At 36.5% G+C, this 23,490-nt stretch overlaps 1 protein-coding gene across 1 annotated transcript; it reads left to right on the forward strand.

Annotated features, from left to right (window-relative positions):
- Window positions 1-618: 618 nt before the first annotated feature.
- LOC149159135 (WUSCHEL-related homeobox 11-like) lies at window positions 619-4,854 on the forward strand. The gene is made up of 4 exons (XM_089434197.1): window positions 619-718; window positions 3,718-4,210; window positions 4,300-4,501; window positions 4,708-4,854. Exons 1-4 carry the CDS (start codon window positions 619-621, stop codon window positions 4,852-4,854), a joined length of 942 nt encoding a protein of 313 aa, XP_089290323.1.
- The last annotated feature ends 18,636 nt before the right edge of the window (window positions 4,855-23,490 follow it).

The following is a 23,490-nucleotide window of genomic DNA, read 5'->3' on the forward strand; positions in this document are numbered from 1 at the left end:
CTGGCCCAACACCTAGTTGTTCTCTCTCTGGGTCGAAAAGAGGGTTCCATTGGCGTAGGAGGACAGGGGCCTGTTTAATGTGCCATAACGAGGACAGGGCCCAATTCATATGCTCAACTCTAGCAAAACTCAACGCGAACCATCCTCTTACAAAGGTTTGGACGAAGGGTAATTCGGCCAAGTGTTGTCCCCATACCTCCGGCATCCATAGCTTCAATCGAGCCTCGGTGTAGCTCCTACCCCGAACCATTCCAACCAGGATTTGGTCAACGGTGTCCATTGTGTCTCCCCACTGAATATCCTCGCCAAGGCGAATGATGACCTCTTCTACCCTGGATTTAACACACTTGTGTTTCTTGCTCGGTCAATGACCCGCGTCAGTGGTGTCCTGTCGGCATTCGCTTGAAGGAGGGTTTGGTTGAGGGTGTTCAGGGTTCAGGTGCGGTCTGGTGGGGAAGGCGTCCGAGAGTGGAGGAATTCCTATGAAGCTACCAGAGAGGGGAGCAGATAGAAGAGTCGCAAGGGGAGTCCCCTAAACTGTAATCGAGGGTTCTTTGGGGAGAGGGTAGGAGGGGATATGAGAACCAGCAAACGGGGGGAGGAGGACAGTCCGAGGAAATGGCAGCTAGGTTAGGGTTAATGAAACCGGCTGCAAAATGTAGTAAGGATGGCGATGGGGGTGTGGTGGAGAGTGCCATCCAGCAGGGGGAGGGCTCAGGTAAGGTTACAATCAAGCAAGAGGGCCCCGAGATCGAGGGCAGGGTCGCGATGGTGTCCAACAAATCGCTGCAAAAAGGGAGCAGGCTTTCCATGGTCACATGGGGAGTCGTCCAGATGGAGGCACCCTCTAACGGGTCTTCCGAATAGTCTACCATGTCCATATCCATAGCTGCTCCCGAAAATTTCTCGCCAATTGCCTCCGTAATTTGTGAATAATTGTCACAGTGTAACCAAGGGCTAGATGGGGAAGGAAGTAAAAAATGCTTACAGGATCACAGGAGGTGAAAAGATGAAGCCGCGAATGGGGTAAGTGGTGAAGTTTGAAACGACGTCAAGTACGGCAGCAGGGATAGTCGATTTAGGATGATAGCAAAGGGTAAGGTGCTTCAGAAGTGACTGCAGAGAAACCCTAGCCCTTGTCGAGCGGGTTTCGAAGCTCCATCTGGAAAGATTTCTTCGAGAGGGAAACATGTTATGCTCATTCGTATGAGGTATGTCATTTGAATGAGTGTAATCTCATTCTTGAAAAGGGTGTTCAATGCATATGTCATTTATATACAATATTCTTTTGCAAAATGATTGAAATATTAGTTGACACGGCTCTCCTCAAATGATTATTATAATTGTTATAACTATTAGCTTATTTATAATATAATGTTAATAATATTTTATATTATTATTATTATTATTATTATTATTATATTTAATCTATATCTATTGATATTTATGGGTGTATATTAATTACATTTAATAATGTGGTTTTGCATGTAATTGATATAAACTTATCAGTATATATCAATATCAGTCACATTTATTGATGTGATTGTGCTAGTACTTATATATAATAAACTATCTTATAACACATTTTCTATATCTTAAATTTAAAACAATTTTATCTAAAATTAAAAAAATAGATAAATAACCTTACCATTAATTTCAAATAACAAAATCTATACAAAATAACTAACCTAACTTGAAATCTACTTCCTGACAAACTACACCTCTCTTTACTTTATTAATATTACTTTAATAACTAAAATTTTCTTCAACTTCCCATAAAATTATCTTTATAATATCATATGAAACAAAACCAGAAAAAGATCCTATTCTTTCCTTTTTAGGAATAGTAACCAAAAATAAGCCCAACTTCTGTCTTCACTAAGAAAACAACCATATATGTTGTTGTGAAATAAAAATACTTGTTTCTTTATAAGTTGATGGGAAATAAAAATACTTATTTCAAAGAATTTATTTAATAGTGGTTAAAGCAATTTTTACTATGCCAATAATCTAAAGTCTATGCAGTTTGACCATGGAATGTGAGTGTAAGATGAAGACCGCATTAAAAAGTATTACATATATAAATATAAAGTGTAGTATAATTATTTTATGTTTTGTTTTTTTTTTTCAATATTTTTGAGTATAGATTTGGTGTAGATTTTGTAAGTATAAATATGATTTTTTTTAATTTGCATTTTGTTTAAAATTTGGTAAGATTTAATTATTTGATTTTTTTATTTTTTTATGGTTAATTTTATTTAAATTTGATAAAAATAAAAATAAAAATAATAAATTTAAGTTTTATAATCGATAAATTTTAATTATTCAAAAAAAATCAAAATATGAATTCTCCTTAAATATATTTAAAAATATAAAAATGGAATAACAAAAATCCATACTCTTATTTTTTTTTTTAACCCACCAATTTTAACTTTGCAAAATTAAAAAAACAGATGATGAGATTGCACCCAAATATAAAAAATATATAGTGTGACAATGATATCGCAGTTATACATTAAATATTAAATATGGCATGTTAACTTAAGTTAAAAGGCGTTGTTAATATTCCATAGACACCCTCTGCAAGAGAGTAGTTTGGAGCCTCGGTTATAGACTGCCATATTGTTATTTGACTTTCAAACAATTTGTGTTCAACCATTCAATGCCATCTGGATCATAGGTTACAGACAGCCACATTGTTATTTTGACTTTCAAACCATTTGTGTTCAACCATTCATGCCCTCTGGGCCCTAGGTTATATTTTCATTTGACTTTCAAACCATTTGCACTCAACCATTCAATGCTCTGTGACTCCTAGGTCACAGACGGCCATATTGTCATTTGACCTTCAAATCATTGGCGTTCAACCAACCATTCAATGCCCTTATGTAACTAACTGCACCATGAAATCATTCCACCGTGAGCTAGAAGCTATTCAGTTATACTCATCACTATTTTCTTGATCATGGCATTTCTGGGTGCTTTATAAATTGAGAAATGTGATAGTGATCTATTCACACTTCGTTGTTCTCGTTGAGTCTATAAATTGCAGGAGCAGCAACAAAGTAGCGGGTCAAAGGCAACTACGGCAAAATATCTCCTGCAGATCAGACCCGGTCCCTCCATTCGCACAATATGAATTCCAAAAAACATTGGCCCAGAATGTTCCTTAAATCAAAGTCCTCTAATCACTTGCCAACATATTCTGAAGGTCAGCAATATTTTTCTCTTGCGTGTCCAAACTAAACCAAGCTTGTATACACGGGAGTATACACAAATACATAGATATAATATTGTCTCAGTCATGTTTACATTTGCATAAACAAATACAGTACTTTCTCAGTCATCAGATTGATATAGGTAGTGACATAGTATGATATAATTCTATAATATGTTGATAAATGTTGTTATAATGGCTTGGCATCTATAAATATAAATTGTTGTAATAGCTTTGAGTATATGAATATGGTTTTGTTGTCTTACAGCCTTATTAACTCTTTAAGAGTATACCTTCCTCTAACCTAGTACCAACCTCACTCTAACCCTCTGACCAAAATAAAAACTATTTTCTTTAGGTTTTAAATTGATGTGCCATTTCAATTAAAAGTCGCATGTACAGTAAAAGATTAAGTTTTGATAGAATTTCATACCGTAATTGGCAATATTAGTAATAGAGATTTGATATTAGTTTTCATAAATATTTTTTCCATACAGCAGGTGCATTGTCACGTAATTATTTGCGGGAGAAGGAAACGAGCATGCCCACAACAAAGTCAAGATGGCATCCAAAACCAGAGCAGATCCAGATCCTGGAAGCTATATTCAGTTCTGGCGTGGTAAACCCTCCCAGAGAAGAAATAAAAAGGATCAGAGCACAGCTCGAAGAATTCGGGCAAGTTGGTGATGTAAATGTGTTCTACTGGTTCCAGAATAGAAAGGCCAGAGGAAAGCGAAAGCGACATGTCCAAGATGCACAAAAGTCTAAACCTTGCCCCATGCGTGCAAAGACCACATCTTCAACTGCATCAACATCAACAACATCAACGTCAACATCAGTGCAGTCTAAACCTATAACGTCAACATCAGTGCCAGTATCTTCATTGCCCGGGAACCATTACGAGATGCAGGTGAACCAAGAAATGAGCAATACTCAATGCAGTAACATGCAAGCATTAGGAGGGGCAGGGACAACAGGAAACAGCGGAATTTGAATGAAGGTACATAGGCACTGATACTAGTGGAATAGTATTGTTACCATGTCTTAATTTCAAGCTGCCAACATATCATATACATATATTTGTGCTCTGTTGTGACTAACGCTAACCGATCAATAATCGTATTCATCATTGACATTCCAATGGAAGTCCCCAAGGAGCCCCTGAACTTCAGGGCTTTCTTCGGGGATGATGCACTTTTACTCCATTCCACTGGCGAGTCGGTGCTAGTGAATGAATGGGGATTCACCTTGGAAGGCCTGGAGCATGGAGCTAAATATTTCTTGGTATGCTATACATATTCCTTATGTTCATTTATATGGAATCAGTCTTAGTATAATTAGGTCTCAAAAAATTTAATAAATATAGAAGTGTATTGGTCTGATCTGAGTGGCCTTATGGGTATATTTCTCGATATTAAATCTAGAAATGTATTGGTTTGATCTGAGTGGCCTTATGGGTACGTTTTTATTCTATTTTTGCAGATATGAAGGCTATTTTATCAATGGTGGATCTGCTTTCCTGGTTCAGCTTCACGTTGAACACTGTTGCTATTGTAGCAAAATTCTCTGTTACTGTTAGATTCGACACTTCGGATTTGATATATCGAGGCTATATGTTTTATTTATTTATAAATTGATATTTTATATTCTATGGTACCAAAACAAAAGGCCTGTGGTACTGTACGGCATTAGTTTAAATCATTTTTGTTATGCCATGGACCTCATCAGGATCACGGGGCCCAAAATTGGTTGGCTCACGTGCTGAATTATTAGTTTCTAGTAAACAATTCAGGTGCACAAAGTTTTAATTATGCACCTTCCAAATCCCTAAGTTTGAAGTATAATTCCTTGGAAACATGTGTGAACTGTGAAGTATAGGTTGAATCATAAACAAAAATAAATTATTACATTATTATTATGTTGCGTTATTTTTTATCAACCATTGTTGGTTTATCATAATTAGGTTTATCATAATTAGGGAGAATTAATAGATCATAATTGATTATGGTTGAATTTGGTTTATTATGTTTAAATATAGTAATGGTGGATAGTAGAGTATGGTTAATAGATCTTTGAGTTTGGGTGACTATGGTTATTTATGTTAAACTAAAGTTGTTTATGATACCTTATAATTGAGTACAGTTGGCCATGTGGCATATAGTTGATTGTGGTTGACAGTGGTTCACCGTGTTCAACGTAGGAGAAAAAGGTTGACCATGGTGTACTATAATTAGCCATGTTAATAACGGCCATGGTGTACTATAATTGGTCATGTTGATAATGATTAACCATGTTGATTATGGTTGAATATGTTGATCCATGGTGTACTATAATTAGCCATGTTAATAACGGCCATGGTGTACTATAATTGGTCACGTTGATAATGATTAACCATGTTGATTATGGTTGAATATGTTGATGATTGACCATGGCTTGACCATGTTACACATTGCTGACCTTGGTTGAGTATGGTTAAATATAGTAAGTTATAGTTAACAATAGCTGACCTTAATTTCTAATTGAGGTTTTTGTGATCCATATTGAATTAAGAAGAAACTTTTAGTAGAAATCACATAAGAGCGTTTTTTCATCGTCAGGACAATATGAAGAGACGGATCTAGGCAAAAGCTTAAATAGAAAGCAATGTAGAGACACCTGGTTCAGATAACACCTATAAAAATGGCTAGTTTATGTGTGTGTATGTGTCAATAATAAACAAGTAGTATATATATATAACATTAATTATTAGTAATAGGTTAAATTTGAATAGAAAAAGAATAAAATAAAACAAAAGTCAAATTTTAAATAACAAGCTAGGTCAAAAAAAATAAAAGAAATCAAGACCCTATTACTAAATAAATGAATCAAGATCCTATAATAACTAAAAAATCCTTATTAATTTAATGAGATAAATGCCAAAATCAAAAAATAATTATAAAAATAAAATTATAATTATAATTATAATTAAAGAAAGACTAAGAAACAAAGCCAACTATAAAATAAGGAGCCAAGGCCCTAGAGATAATTCAAGAAATTAATAACCTAAATAAATTCTAACAAAAATTCAAGCTAAGAAAGATCAAGACGATAAAACTATACTTAAACAAGTTGGTAAAAACCAATCCAAAACACTTATTAATGAAAACTTTGGGAAACACCTCCCTTTTATCCAAGGGACCACTCACAAGATTGCAAAGATCTTAATGAAACATAAGGTTCCCTCAGCCTTTAGGCTTCTAAATACCATCTGAATTTCCCTAAGATTCGTCAAAGACCCATGGACCCTAAATATATGAAAGGTGTTTATGTTACCCCTTGCTCTTGTGGGACTCCTTACATAGGTGATACCAATTGCTCAATTAATCAAAGGATTCATGAGCACACCACTGACATTAAGAATGGTAGGGCCCGCTCCTCTACTTTGGCAGAGCATGCTGATAAATCTAAGCATTACATATGCATTGAGGGTGCCCAAGTCATTGCGAGGATTAGTTATTTCCATCATTGAAAATTTAGGGAGGCCCTAGAAATTGAAAAAAGAAGTTATAATTGTATGGTCTTTATCATGGAAGAACTTTATAACAATTAAGTTTATTGTTATTATTGAAAAAATTTATTGTTATTCTCTGTTATTATTGTAAATAATGATATTGTTATTCTTTATAGTTATTGTAAAGTATCTGGTTGTTATTATAATTATTATTGTGAAATGTATTATTATTATTGTAAATGGAAAATTGTGTTGTTATGTTTATTTATTTATTATTGTAGTATAAATGTTATTAAATATGAATTATTATTGTAAATTATTATTTATTTTAATAGATTTATTTATAAAATTTATAATTTTTATATATTTACTAAAATTTTAATTAGAGTAAATATAATTAAATTTATTATCAATAAATTCTAATCGATTTATTTAAAAAAAAAAAAAAAAAAAAATCTATAATTACTATTTATCTAATCAATTTATTTATTTTTATTGTTATTTTCAATAAAAAATAAGCAATAATGGAAAACCATTGTAAATTTTTATTTACTCTATTCAATTTCTTCATAAAGTTTATTGTTTTTATGGTTATTTTCATTTATCACTGTTAATTTTATTCTTTGTGGTTTATCATAGTAAACCATGAAAATATTATTCTTTATAGTTTACTCCTCCATCACATTGTAAAGTGTAAATTGTTTCTTGCTAAACTTATAAAATTTGTTGTTCTTTATTGTTATTTTAGTTTATCATCATAAACAACTATAATGTTATTCTCTATTGTTCCCTAGTTGTTATAATATTGTAAACTATAAACCAGATATTAAATTCAATGTTAAACGAAATATCAATGTAAATATAGAAAAGTGCATTATCAAAATTGAATATTGAAATGAAATATTAACCTCTCTATTGAAACTTAAATGTAACTCCAGATAACTATTAAAAATTATATCATATAAAAATTTTGCTTCATACTTTAATGTATCAATTTTCCTACCAACATAATCAGCTTTGTACAAAATCATGATATGTTAAAAAATTAAACCAATAATCAGGTTAAAAAAGACAACCTATAATCATATAATAAATAAATTATAGTTATATCAAATTTGATAATCAAAGGCACATCACATTAATTCCAGTTCCATGTAATAGTGATAACAAACACAAAACGCTAGGTTGACAATCTACCCAACATCACTTAAAAATTAGCATTGCAATCCACCACTACAAGCCTCCAACCATCACTTGAAAATTCAATTCCAATCCACCACTATAACCATTTCAAAGAATCTCAATTGTGGTGCAATTTCAAAGACTCTCGACTCTTAATGCAATTTCAATTGCAATATTTGTGGGATGACTTTAGTATGGTGCCATTGCAATAGCTCCAATAATTTAATAAATTAACATGGAAGTCAAGATAGACTATATATATATATATATATATATATATATATATATATATATATATATATATATATATATATATATATATATATATATATATATATATATAGATAATGCTGGAAAGGTTGTTTAAAAATTAGATCAATTTTATATATGAATACTTTCATAATTTAAAGCACAGGATATCAAATATTTCAAAATGTAAGCGTACAATACTACCCAAAGTTCACCATAGGACCTCTTCTATCTGACATGCACACTCTACGGCTCTTTTTGGCACAACATCGGAGGCCCTTCCATTTCCTTTCATATGGCTAAGGTCCAAGAAATTTATACTATCCACCTATGCTAGAATAGGAAGTTGTCCTTCACTAAAATTTCAATTTTAATATTAATCACTGAAATCTGAAAAGGTCAACTAAAATCTGATCACTAAATTACCATATGGTTTGTTTATAGCTTGTTTAGTAAATGTGTTTAATAAATTTTCATCCATATGATTGTTTACTAATGAAACTAGTGAAGGTGCAAATATTTTACTCACTAACATTGTTGCAACCACCACTACTATATGTTTTTAATGCTAGTAACAAAATGTCAAACCTAGGAGAAATATGGAGAAACCCTTTTCATATGTGATTAGCTTATTACTTTTTCTTTCTTAAATTATTTATTTGTATTTTTATAGAGTTTAAGCAGAAATTGCATAAGAAATAACACCAGTAAAATTACTGCAAAATGATTCCAAACACTAAAATTCCAAAAGCCACATATATATATGACATTCTCATCCTTTTAAAAAGAGATGAGACATTCTATTCACGAACAAAATTGACATTAGATATATATGTGAAACAAACTCGACATCATCTATATATATATATATATATATATATATATATATATATATATATATATAGAGAGAGAGAGAGAGAGAGAGAGAGAGAGAGAGAGAGAGAGAGAGAGAGAGAGAGAGAGAGAGAGAGAGAGAGAGAGAGAGGACTTTAACTTCACCATAAGCTTTGTGGTTGGCGCGAAGATGTGAAGTCTGCCTCCAGTAACCCTAGGACTTCCAACTTTGTACCGATTGTTCAATAGCATTTTGCTCATGTCAGTCGCAAAGGTTCTTAGAGATCGGATCTGATTTGGGGAAGAATGTTTTTTCAACTTCCCCCTAGGCATTGTGACCCAATCAAGATTGTGAGCCTTCCAAATCTGAGTTTTTTCCAAAAGTTCATTCTCGAGTTGTAAAGCCTAAAAAAAATTGTTTTTCACTGGCCAACCGGTCGTGATGGCTAGTCTAGCCCAGGATAGCCAGCGCTCTCAAGAGGTCATGGATTTCAATATCTTAGTGGAAAATGGCCCTAAGTTTCAAAGGCCCTTCTTCCAAGTTTGTGAACAAGATTGATGAGATCCCAAAAATTGTGATCTAGACTCCTCAAGCAAGATCAAGGGCTCTTCAACTTGTAAATCGGGGTTTGATTGGGAAATTCAAGGGTCTATGGCCCTCACCTTGATCTATCGGATCTTAAATAGAAACAAACTAAAATCCCAAGATGAAGGGGGAGGTGGTTTCCACTTTGATCTATCAGATCTTAAATAGAAACAAACTAAAAGCCCCAGATGAAGGGGGAGGTGGTTTCTTCCTTTGTAGAAAAGGGTTTTTTAACATTTTATTTTGAACTCAAGGAAGATTGAGATTTGATTTTCAGAAGTAGGGCTTGATCCATGGAATCCAAACTTTAACCTCAAGGTCAAGGTCAAGGTCAAGTTGCCGGAATGATGTCACCTTTAGACTCATTGGAAATTATTTGGGAAAATTGTGATATCCTCATAAACGTTATGGGATAGGTCAAGTTGCTAAAATGATGTCACCTTTAGAGAGCTAGGTCAAGTCGCTAGAATGATGCCACCTTTAGAGGGCTAGGTCAAGTTGCTAGAATGATGTCACCTTTAGAGGGATAGGTAAAGTTTCTAGAATGATGCCACCTTTAAACTCCTTGGAGATTCTTTGGGAAAATATCTTGACTGTCCAAAACCCCATGAAGGCTTATTTGCATGTGCCTGAACTTTTGTTGAATTGGATTTCAAGGAGGGGCTTCTAACAGCAATAAATTGTTGCATGGATGACAAGACATACCTCCAGGAAGTGGATTATGACTAACTCCCATTCAAGTGCCAAATTTTCCATGAATATGGGAATTTTACCAGAAATTGAACCAAATCTCCAACCACTCAAGAAAATCAGAGAGAACAAGGGGATGAATGGTAGAAATCTAAGAGAAGAAGAGGCCCCAATAGACAGAAAAAACCTCAACAACGAAAACCAACACAACATACCAAAGGCACGTAAAATACCAATAATTCCATTGCAAATAAGGAAGGTTTGAGCCAATTAGGAAGTTGCAAAGTTGAGTCCAAAAAATATGAAACACTATCATATCTAAACAAAAAAGAAGGCACCCTACAGAAAGTTTCAAATCCATATCTTCAAGCTACCTCCCATCAAAGTCCCCAAAAAACCTCAGCTAAGGAGAACAAGCCATTAGAAGACTCCCATAACTCCACGGATGACTCGTCGAAAGAAGAGAAAGACACTTATCACTCCTCAAAGGAAGATACAAGCACGGTTCTAATAGCCAACCCAGCCAATGAGAAATCATAGGCTAAAAAAATTAAATGAATAGAAAGAAATATTTGGTGCACTGGGAGGAAAACTAATAGGGAAATCCAAAAGGAACAAGCATAAAATGACAAATAGATGGGATACCAAAGCACTATCACTCATCAATTAGAAAATATTCGAAGTAAAGAAGGGAAAAAAGGTTCAAGAACAAGGCCCTTGAAGGTGGAAACTCAAACTAAGAATAAGTAATGAATAATATTGTCTCCTGGAATTGCAGGGGCTTCAGAACTAGCAAATGAATAGCAAAAGAAAAATACTTGATAATGAAATAAAATCTAGTTGTTTCCCTCTTCGAGGAGACAAAAATTAATGAGAGAGATCTCTCATCCAAACAGAAGAATATTTGGAATAAAAGCCTTCACCTTGTAGTTAGTTCTCGAGGTGCATCACGAGGCTTATGTACCTTATGGGACCTTGATCAATTAAGCTCTTGAACATTTGTAAGACACAGCATTGGATGGTGACCTCCTTCAAAATTTTGGCCCTCAATCAAGTATGCACTATGATTAACCTTTGCAATCCTATCCATTTTAAAGAAAAGCAAGAATGCTGGCAATCCCTTATGGATTTAAAAAAAAATAGGATATGGAGATAATTTCATTATTGGAGGTGATCTCAATATAATCATCCATCAGAAGGAGAAGAGAGGAGGATTTGTAGTTAGATATCATTTCCAAGAATATATGGAAGATCTTATAAACTCCTTGCACCTAATAGAAATTAACCCCCCCCCCCCCCGACTCCACTTCACTTGGAATAAAAAGTGGTCTAGATCTGGGCACAAAGTAGCAAGATTAGATAGGTTCTTGGCCTCTGAAAACTTCCTCTCTCTGAACCTAGTTCTTCAATCCCTTATCCTCCCTTGGAATGGATCTAATCATAGTCTTTTCTCGCTTAAAATTATCCCCTTTCTGAATTATGGCCCTATTCTCTTTTTATTATGAGCTCTCTTGCTCCAGTCTCTAGGGTTCTTAGAGGTTTCCACATCTTCCTAGTCGCAATGGGTGGATGGCAGCCCAATCTGTATTTTGGAATCCAAAATCAAGAGGCTCAAAAGGGACATCAAGCAATGGCTAAAAAATAGGAAAAAAGACAACCAAATCTCTTGTATAGCTCTAGAAAAAAAGAATATATTCATACTCAAATGGAGACAAAATATGTCTCATAGGATCTGTTGCAATAAGAAGTGAAACCTTCAATTCTTACCACACTCTTCTAAAACATGAAGAACAATTATGGTGTTTAAAATCATCAAGTGTCTAGTTAAAAGTATGATAAAGGAATACAAATTCTTTTCATAATCAAGCAAAGAATGGGGAACATAAAAATAACATCTTAGAAATCCAAGTTCAAGGACAAAAGCTTGACGATTTCCAAAAAATCCAAGAGAGTCTGTTTGACCACTTCAGCAATATGTATAAATCCCTAGACCAAATAAACAAAGAAGCAAATATTTTCATGCTAGACCATGTTCTAGAAATAGTTACAGAAGAAATGAATTCTCTTCTTATATCTCCCCTAATGGTCCAAGAAATAAAACAAGTTATTTTTCATTCCATCAAGATAATGCTTCGAGCCCATATGGTTTCCCTGCCCTCTTCTATCAGTGATTTTGTGATTTAATTCAAAAGGATTTTGTCAGAATGATTGGATATTAACTCAAGAATATTTTCATGGGAGGGGGAATAAACTCCTCTTTCTTGTTCCTTATCCCAAAGAGGCAACCCCTCCTCCTTTGTCTCATCCCGTTTTCCTTTGTAATGTTTCAGGCTATATGATAATATTTAAACAGTTGGCAATGCGACTCAAGAAATTTCTCCCATACATTATCTCTGATAACCAAGGAGGGTTTGTTCCAGGAAAGCATATTTTTGATAATTTTATTATGATCCAAGAAGAAATAGATTCCAACTGGAGAAAATGTGATCAAGGCATGACTAAAAAACTTGACATGGAAAATTATTTTGATAGGCTCAAGCACAGCTTCCTCTTCAAAGTAATGAAAAAATGGGTTTTCATGAAAGGTATATCCAATGGGTGGATCTTTGTATTACCTCCCCTTGGATTGCCCCTCTATTCAATGAGAGGGGAGGATCTCATTTCTTTAAGGTCTCCCGGGGACTTAGGTAAGGATGCCCTCTCTCTCCATTTTTGTATATTATAAAGGTAAATTATCTGAGAAATCATTTGGAGCATGAAAGAAGAACTGATTGGTTGTTGGGAATTAGATTCTTGTCTAGCATCAAAAGTATTAGCCATGGCCAATTTGTAGATGATATGATCCTGCTAGGAGGAGTATCAGTAGTGATATCCAAAATATATAAAATGATCTTGGACAAATTCCTTACATCTACTGGACGAATGGTAAATGATGCTAAATCTCAAGTTTATTCCTAGAACATCAACACAAATTGTCAAAATAAAATTGCAGACATGTTAGGTTTTAAGGTGGTGGCAGCTTGGAAGGATTTCAAGTACTTGAGAATTCCAATTTGTTTAAATAAATATTCCTCTACGCCATGGAATAACATCTTGGAAAAAATAAAAAATAAAATGGAGAATTCAGGATCTTGGTGGCTTAATCTGGAAAGTAGGGTCATTCTCTCCAAAAACCTGAAACCCTAGAAATGGAGAATCAATCAAGTTGTGCGAGGACTCAATTCTCCATCATAGGTTGCTAGATCAAGAGGAGGAACTTCAGCCCCTTATGGACACTCTGTGATAGAAAGGTATGATCACTTTGACCCACATATATCTTGGGAACATTGAAGGTATTTGGATGGATTGGAATTTGGGGGAACTCCCAAACCACATTAAGCCTCTCAGTGATCTGCTAAAGAAGAAGTTGTTTGCATGCACCCCAATAAATCAGAACCTAGAGGAAAAACTTGGTTCGAAGTCATCACCATATTTTGTCAAAGAAGGCTATATGGAACTTCTTTTTCAATCTAGAACCCTGCCTAACTCCTCCATTTGGAACAAAATTTGGATACAAGATTCTCTGCCTAAAGTTAATATCTTTTGTTGTCTGTTATCTCATAAAAATATATTAACTTTGGAAAATCTTAGAAATAATGGGATTCAGGGCCCCTTATGATTCCCTTTGTGTCAAAATCACAAGGAATCATCCCTCATCTCTTTTCCTTTCCTTACGCTAAGGTTGTCCAGACTATTGCCCTGGACCCACTATTTCATAGAATTCAATGGCTTGTTAGCATCCTAAATTTCTTCTCCTCCTACCACATACATTACCTGGGCTCCTTTCAATCCAAATCTTATTTTAATTCTATCTAGATCGCCCTCCCAAAATTTATTTGTTGGCCGATACGGATCTCTCGTAACTTTGTTATCTTTAAAGAAACCTCTCTCTTGGATAAGTTTGTAACAATCAAGACCATCTCACTTTGTCTTGAGCATATTCCTCTCAGAATTCACCCTTCTCTATATGATCTTGAGAATAAGTGGGTGGGTTCCCTCTCCTCCTCATCCTCACCCTTCTCTAGATGATCTTGAGAATAAGTGGGTAGTTTTCTCCTTGGCCCTTTCATTATATAAATATAGTTTCCCTCTTAAATAACTCTAATCCCTATCCCTACCCCTGAATCCCCTCTTCCCTCTTCCGATTTTCTCCTTATTACCTTTGGAATTATGAATAGTGTATTAAAGTTATACCTTATGTTAGCGCTCTCTTCATACTTGATGTGGTGATTGTTGTGAAACTTCGCCATGCAATAACAATGCACTCCTTCTCACATGGTTGGATTATTAGTATTCCCCTACCCTGGACCTTGAATCACCATCCTCTTAGCATAATGATAGAGCTCTTCGATAGAAGTACTGGGAAATTTAATTCCAATCTAGTGCACATCGTGTGACTTGACAGGGAAATTAATGTTAAATTTTGGCTGAGTCCTAGTCTGATTACATTCATGCTTGTATGTGTTCCTCCAAATTTTCTATTCTCTCAAAAGTTCGTGAATTTGGTTTTGGTGCAGGTTTGGGTTTCAAATGTGTCGTTAAGGAGGTCAATTTTTCGGTAGCTCTACAAAGAGCTCTGCATCAAACCACGGCTTCCCCCTCTTTGTGGGTTGACTTTGTCGATTTTTCTTTCAAGCTCATGGGAATTCTAGAGGTTTGGGCTCTCTGGCTTGAAAGCCACATCGGCATTGCCTGGAAAACCTTTCCTAGATTACCTCAGTTTGATTCATGCTCCTTTTCAAAAAGGTACAATTTTGTTTCATGTTTTCGCTTCAAATTTTGGAAATATTCTTGCACTGGTTGGTAATTCTAAAGGCCTAGGCCAATTTATAGGGGTTTCGAATAGTAATTCATTCTAATTAAGAATTTCCAAGGCCTTGTTGGATGATACCTCGTCTATTCAGCAAGACCTCATATCTTTGTGATGGTATTCAATTCATGAAGGGAGTTGTACACTTGTGTCCTTTAACTTGTAGTCGGCTCTAACTCCCTCATCGAATAACTCTAAAAATTATCATCTTGGTAAAGTTGATTTGGACCAGTAAAGCTATAATCTCTTTTAGATTGGCTATAAATCCATTGTGGGAATTATCTAGCCGTTTCCCTTTGCTTTTGGTTTATGTCAAATTTTTGGTCAATGTTCCTCCATGAACTCAAATTTCAACTTAGAGGACTCCTCAGCAGAAAAACCATTATTCTCAATGTCTGTCAGCACTTGAATCCCTCCACAGGGAAGATTATGACTTGCAGGTAAAATTTTGTCAAATGTTTCACACCCAGGTGGATCAAAATGAGAAATTATTAGTTCTTCAGAATCTGATTGCTCAGCTAACTAATGGGGTAGATGCACTCCAAAACATAATTATGTAACTCAAATTGAGCAATGAAACTCCTACATGTACTGGTTAGAATCAGAATGAACCTAGAAAAAGGTATATTGATCTTAATTGACCAACAACATAGAGTGACTAGACTGCATGGATGTTTCCCCAAGGGTCTTTTATTTTTTCATAATAAATTGTAATTAATTCCATAGCTAGTTTCCTAGTATTCCTTTTGATCCAAAGGATCAAAAATGTGCTCAAAATTAAATTGCTTGAAATCTCCTGAAATCATTTCCACTTCATATATCTCATTGTTTTGATTCCAACAACACTTGAATCGCCTCAATATGACACCATATGCAGAAGTTATCGCATTCTAAAGTTTTTGGAAAACAGCTAAAATGTCAACTTGCAGGGTTTTACTGTGCAAGATACAGATACCACATGGAAATTCGTAACATGACATACTGTTGACATCATCTGATGATAGTTTTAGTAGAGGAGGCAATCAGGGATTGACACATGGCATGCGCAGGAAGTGACATTTGGATTTTTTTTGATTGGTTGAATTAGGGTCAATCCCATTGTGCCACATGGCCCAATTAGAGGGCACCACATGGACCTTTGTGGTTCATTAAAAAAAAATATGGCAATCAGCCACCTTTGGCAGAATAAACACTGAGGCCTCTAGCGCACAAGTCTACCGCCGAACCAATGGGCCACAAGTACCACTTGTTAACCATAGTCGACAGGTTCTACTTAAGGTTGAACCATTTGTTGTTTGGCATTAACACCGAGCTAGCCTGCTAGGCCTGATTCTTGGTTATATGCCACACCCCATGACTATGGCACAGACAGCAGAGAGGGCGTGTAGGAGGGGCCAACGACCCGTGATTACATTGGTGTGCACGTAAACGCAAGCAGAAAGTTTGGAGGGGCGGGGCATGTGGCATCTTGCCCATGCCCCAAGCCCAAGTCATATGCCAACACAATATTGGGAGCGAGGGACAGGGAGAGTGCATGGCCTATGGCCTACAACCCTCGATCCTGTGGGATTCATATGACCAAGCACACAAAGGTCGAGAGAGGGCTTCACCCCAATGAATAAATAAATTTAATTTTTATAATAATCAAAATGCAACCACCACTAAGATTTGTGGATCGAACCTAGAACCTTCGAATTTCCTACTTAGCTCCCTACCAATTGGACTAGAATGACTTTGTTGCTCATTTTTGCAGAACGATATAGTTTGTAGAATATTTTTTGTAGTGAAACTTCAAGGAGGCCTATCTTGGCGAATTTTTAACCTTTCTGAGCCCAAGAAGAGCCTAGAGAGGAGTTTTTGGGCATTCTGGATGTAATGGCAATGTTATTTTTGTAGATTGATACTTTTATGTTAATGTATTCAATCATTTGAGCATATACTAAAAAATTCCACCATTTGAAGCTAGGCCCGGAGACGTAGCCTAGGAGAGGTGAACTCTATTATCAATTTGTTGTGTTTGATGTTACATATTTATCCCTTTTTAATTGTTCAAATTCTGCAAAATTTACTTTAGTTTGTGTACTTTTGTAATCATGATCTATTGCCTAAAAAACATAAACTAGCTTGCAGATTTTTTTATGAAACCTTCACTTTTTAATTTTGGATTAGTTTGGTATCAAAGCATGGTTTTTGTGAAAGTTTGACAGAATTTGCAAGGTTTTTGAATGCTTACAAGGTCTACATTGAGAACAGGAGAAGGAGTACTTGAATAAATTAACCCTCAAATTGGCTCAATGAGGCAACAAACTCCACAAGTAGTGGCACATAAAGAATGACAAGGATAAGTGCTGATGTCTGAGGATGAGTGAGCTTTTATAAAGGCTTTCTTTGATATGAATGAGATGGTGAAAGTGTTGTACAATGAGAGAATAGCAAGGTTGCAAGGAGAAATTTTGAATCTACCAAAAGGTGATGGTGGTAATGGGAGAAAGCCTCCACCTCCTCCTCCTCCTTCACCTCCATCTACACCTCCATCCTCACCTCCTTCATCACATAGACCTACTCCTCCTACATCTCCAAGAGGGCATGATAAGTCTCCTTTGATTAAGCTTGATGTCAAGTTTGAATTGCCAATGTACAATGGGGAAGTAAATTTTGAAAATTTGGATAATTACATTCATGAAATTGAATTCTTTTGCAGGATTCAAAATATTGATGATGATGTCACAAAGATCCAGCTTTATTCTCTTCCCTTGGAAGGTGTAGCCCTCATCTGGTGGGAAGCCAGAACTCAAGTAGATTTGAAGAAAAGTGGTAAAATTATCTCTTCTTGGACTAATTTTATAGTTTCATTAAGAAGGAAATTTTATCCATTAGCTTACATGCAAAAAGAAATTATGGATTGGCAAAATTTTAGACAAGTTAAAGGTCAAAGTGTCCAAAGTTACACAAAGAATTTAGAAGAAAAGCTTTAATCTTGGGTGTTAATTTTACTTCACAAGATACACTCCTTAAGTATATAAGTGGATTACAAAGTTATTTGATACATACTATACCTATGTTTAATCCCACCAATCTAGATGAAGTATGCATTCAAAAAAATCATTTAGAATCAAGAGGTAAGAATGTTCCTCAAAATTCCAACAAGAAACCTTTTAAATATAGAGACAAAGGAGAGGGGAAGTTTAAAGGAAAAAGTAAGAATAATGTTACTGTCAAGAAAGAGGGAGAGAAACTTACTTGTAAAAATTGTTCAAAATATGGCCATGATGAAGACCACTGATGGAAATTACATCTAGAATTGAGACCAAAGAAGTTCAATAACAAGGGGAAACAAAAGACTGTTACAACAATGTCTCAAAAAGATCTAGGATCTGATTCATGTGATGAAACCAAAATCCCAGCCATGGGAATGAAAGGTATAGATTCTAATGCAAGTGCTAGTTCTTCTAGAAATCCTATTGAATGTCAAAATGATAAAGAAATAAGTGAGGATTTCCATATTAGAGTCATTACAAAACATACAAAGGTTGATACATTATCTAAGAGTGGATCTCAAGTAAATATTATCTCTAAAGCAATTGTCAAGAAACTTAATTTAGATACTACACCTCATGAAAAACCTTAACCTTTGGGTTGGGTATGTGACGATTCCAAATTACGAGTGACAAGAAAATGTAAACTCAAATTTTCCATCACTACTAATTTTATAGATGAGGTAGAGCTTGATGTTGTACCACTTGATATTTGTGGGATTGTCTTAGGGAGTCCATATTTATATGAACGAAAATACATATTCTATTGTCATGAGAACAAATATCATATTTTCAAAGATGGATTTGAGTGTATTGTTAGAGAACACCACAAGAAGATGAACTTATCTCTTGTTAGTGTTGGTCAAATGAAAAGGCTTGTGAATGCTAGTAAGAATTTTGTGTTGTTGATTATTAAAGCTAAAGATATTGTTGAATCTTAAGCTTTCTTAGGATGCGATTCTAAAATCAAGAATGTATTGGTTGAAGTTGTTAATACTTATGACAAGATATTTCAGGAGCCTGAAGGGTTACCTTCAAAAAGAGGAATCCAACGAGATTAAATTGCAACAAGATGCACCACTTCTAAATATTAGCATGTATAAAATGTCAGTTTTGGAGAATGCATAGATTAAGAGGCAGCCTCACTGGTTCTACTATGTAACGCTTGATATTTTCTCTTGAGATCGGCATATCTCCCATGCGGGTAGCTTGTCTATATGTCTCTACGAATGCCTGCACCTCATTATTTATTTACTCCTGATTTTTTACGTGTCCAAGCTCTCCTATGGAGGGGGGCCCATGTAGTTGGATCACTGATTCCAAACTGTTGGACAATTTTCTGTAGGAGGCCAGCACCCTCTCCTCATCGGCCAATTTTTCTCTGGTTTGAACTTTGATATGAAGTTGGACCCTAGTATTTTGCATAGCAATCCAATCTTTCCTGGGGACTATTGTCGGGGCATCAGAGTTTTTTTCATACCACTCATGTATTTTATCTAAAGCGGTCACGGCCTCTTTGAGCATGGAAACCCTTTATTTTGAGTGAGTTTGAATGGTCACTATGGGTGTTATAGTGTGGTGTTGTTTTTCCATTTCTTCATACACCACTACCATAGTCTCCCCCAAGATCTCTATTTTTTATGCGACTACCACCTGGAATTCAGTTGAGATTGTGTGTAATAAGCAGAGTCTCACATTTTCCTCCTCAATCCTTCTCTTCCCTTGTTCCGCAACAGTGGGTCTTTGCTCGGATGCGTATATCCTGTTTTGCAAATCTGCAATTTTCTTACTCATCCAATCTACATTGTGTTCTATGGTGGCCACGAATGTTGTTCCAGCGGAGGCGATCATTTGATGATTTGTCGTGATATTTGGCACAATATCTGTTGTTGTAGTTACTGACAATGGGTCGTTGGGTTCCTGCTACAAGATTTCTTCCTCTCCTGTGTAATTTTTAGGTTTACTTCATCAAATGTGATTTTAGTTAGATCTAGAACCTCTTCGTATTGCTCTTCTGAGATGCCTAGCTCTTGGAGGGGAAGGTGTCCACCAGTGAGGGGAATAACAGGAGGTACATCCAAAGGAGGAATCTCACTTTGTTTTGAGCCTAAGTCAACTACTTTGCTTGTCTCTCCTTGTTCATTTACCTCAGTTTCCCTTTCCCTATCTCTCCTAAGCTCCTCCTCATGTTTCCTCTTTTCCCCTTCTGCTAGTGCCCATTGCTTTTCTAGCTCCTCCTCCATGTTCTTCAATTCTTATTCTAATCTTTGTTGTTCCTCTTGTTTTTTCTTGACAGCTTCTTCTACTTGTCTCTACTTTTCAGCTTCTTCTTGCCTTTTCCTCTCTATCTCATATTATGCTCTTTTTTCTTCTTTCTGCCGCCTTTTCTCATCTTCTTGCATTTTCTTCTCTATCTCATCCTGCACTTTCCTTTCTTCTTCTTGTCGCCTTTTCTCTTCCACTTGTTTTCTCCTTTTCTCGTTCTGGCTCTGGTCGCTGGATTCCTATGATTGTTTTCTCTCCAGTTCTCTTTGTCTCTTTAGCTCTCGCTTCTTTCTTGCCAATTTGGAATTTCCTTGTATGAGCATAACTTCTTCTTCCTCGTTGTCTTTTAGGGGGTCTTCAACTACTCCTTTTCACTTCCCTGATTCCTCATCTCCCTTTGGTGTTCTTTCTCTAAGGCTTACGTCCTCCTAGAAATCATCAAGGATATCATCTTTTATGGCATGCTGCTCACTGGAGCTGATTTCCCTTGTGGAGTTATACCAATTCCTAATCCCATCCTCGAGATCCTTCGTAGTGTGGGCATAAGACCAACTGAATTTCACCTTCTTGCAATGGGTAGCTACGAATTTCTCGGGGTCATATGTTCGGTAAATTAGGGTCACAAAATGGCTCCCTTCTAGTTCTTCGGCTTCCACTTCTACCTGTTTGAAGTTTTCTACTATGTACACCCCAATAGTGAGAGGGAAAGGCAGCCAAGATTTCTTCTTTTCTTTGTTCAAAACCTTCGAGAAACCCTATGTCATTTGGTAACAAACCTCTCATAGAAGTGTCCTATCTGTGACAAACTTCGGTAGAGCATGAGGAGCTTTATGAGTACTGAACACCCTGGCAATCGTTCCTTCATTAATGGGGAACCAATAAGCAACTTTAACCACGGTCCTCATGGCTCTCTGTGACATGCAAGGCGGTTCTTCCCCGAACAGCAGTTGGTATAATAAGATGATAAATGTTTCAGAGATTACATCCAACATGCTCCTATAAGTTGTGTCCGAGAAGATTGTAGTGGAAGTGGACGGGTTGGGCTACTGATGTGTCCCAATTATAGCTCCAGTGCTCGAAGTGGCACCTCAAACATACAACATCAAGGAGGTATGAAGACATATAAAATTCTGGAGGTTTCTTGAGGGGTGGGCTTTGGGCAGTGGCTATGTTTGTCCTCAAGGATTATTAGAGGATGCTCGCCGAATTAAAAATAATTCCTTGAGTGGCGACAACATTCATGAGTGGAACCCACATGCCGAAAAAAACATCACAGTCGGCCTTGCCATATAGCCGGCACATAATTGCAGCGATTAATTTATATGCATTGCATAGCCCCTCTATCTTGTAAGCCTGGTCTGTCCTGACCCAGAATTTCACAGGTTCTTGCCACAAATCCCTCAAGATTTCTTTCGTTGGGATGATGAACCTGGCGATCCACTTGGTATTAAAAATTTGTTTCTTCTCAGGCAATTTTTAGTAGGTGTTGATGTTTGTCGAAGCGATGGTGGCTATGGGTTCTCCATCATGACCCCTAATCATCTAGTTATCTATGCTTGTACACTGCAAGATCCATTCGACGGTTTCAGTGCACGGGAATACTGCTGGATGAGCCGCTAATTTATGTAATTTTGACCTCTTTACGTTGATATATGCTTAGAAGTACTCCTGTGTTTCTAGGATATCCTTCTTAGCAAATTCCTCGTAAATTGCATACCAGGGGAGCCTGGAGGTTTTATTTATGTTGCAAGTCGTGTCTATAAATATAGGTGATTGTTCTTCTGGATCGACCTTCCATGCCCCACTCCCAGAGGTGCCTTGAGCTACTTTAGTAATCGGGTGACCCATCTCGTCTTCAAAAGAAGAAATGGATATGCACTCCCAGAGATGGCATGTCAAAAAGGCAATCCCACGATGAGAGAGATGGCATGAAAATCAATTGCAACTATAAACTAAAAGGAGACTTAGCCGATGAAAGGAAGGTTGCGGGGAAGGCAAGTCACATGGTCATAGATGTTAAGAATGCGATTGTGCAACTGAGGTCAAAATCTCGGGGAGCAAATGCAAGGTTGCAATGCACAAAATTTGGTCGTAAATCACACAGTGGGTGGTGGTCACAAGTCGCAAATGATCGTAGGTCGCGAAGATGAGGAGTCGCGAAGTTGTGAGGGGAAGGGTATTGCGACCACAGGGCACATGACTACAGCTCATAAAGGCTCAAGGAAGGCCCTAAATGGATTTGAGAGACTGGGGTCACTCTCAGAGGGATGGAATTATAGCTTCCTGATAAAATGAGGAGATCATATGCAAGGCAAAACTAAAAAATTCTAAGTGCAGGCACAAGGAAAAGGCCAGCGAAACGTATGAAGCATGAAAAGGAGAGGAATGCTAAGAAAAAGGCTAAACCCTAGGGTGAGGGATGAATCAAAGGTCAGGAGGGGTAAACAGCGACACTTGGAAGGAAATAATGATTATAGGAGGGAGGACCATTACTTACCTGAGTCAGACACGCGAGCGAATTCGGATCGGAGAGGCTTCCAACTTCCAGTGCGACCAACAGAGCCTTGACAAATGTGACTGGGTGCCCTCATATTTATAAAATAATCACACGTGTGGAGGTCGCAAGGGTCGGGAGTGTAACTGTGACTGTGTGACTCGCAAGTAACGAAGCCGCATGAGTCACGAGGTCACGTTGGAGGACATGAATAGGCGGTTTGACCTTGCGACCTTGTGAATCACAAAGTCACATAGTTGCATAAGTGACTGACGGTAATTAAGGTGACTTTTTAACTTTGTGACTTTTATAATCGAAAGGTTGCAAGGTCGCAAGATAGCTGAGAGATTGGAGGTGCAACTATGCAATCTTGCGACCCGCAAGTCATTGTGGTCGCAATGGTTGCCATGGTCGCAACTATTAGTGATAGTCACATTCCGACTCTGTGACCAACCTACCAAGGCGAGAACTAGCGACTTGGCTTAACTTAGTTAAAAACTTGGATTTCTCTTCAGGTTTACTAACACTGAAGAACCTTTGGGCAGGACCTAGTGGGGCAGAGCTTAGACCTGATGTAGGGGCTCCAAAAAATTTAATGG

This window comes from Pinus tabuliformis, chromosome 5_2 (assembly GCF_031772625.1).
Source record: "Pinus tabuliformis cultivar Carrire ecotype Pingquan chromosome 5_2, CPIR1, whole genome shotgun sequence".
Taxonomy (NCBI): domain Eukaryota; kingdom Viridiplantae; phylum Streptophyta; class Pinopsida; order Pinales; family Pinaceae; genus Pinus; species Pinus tabuliformis.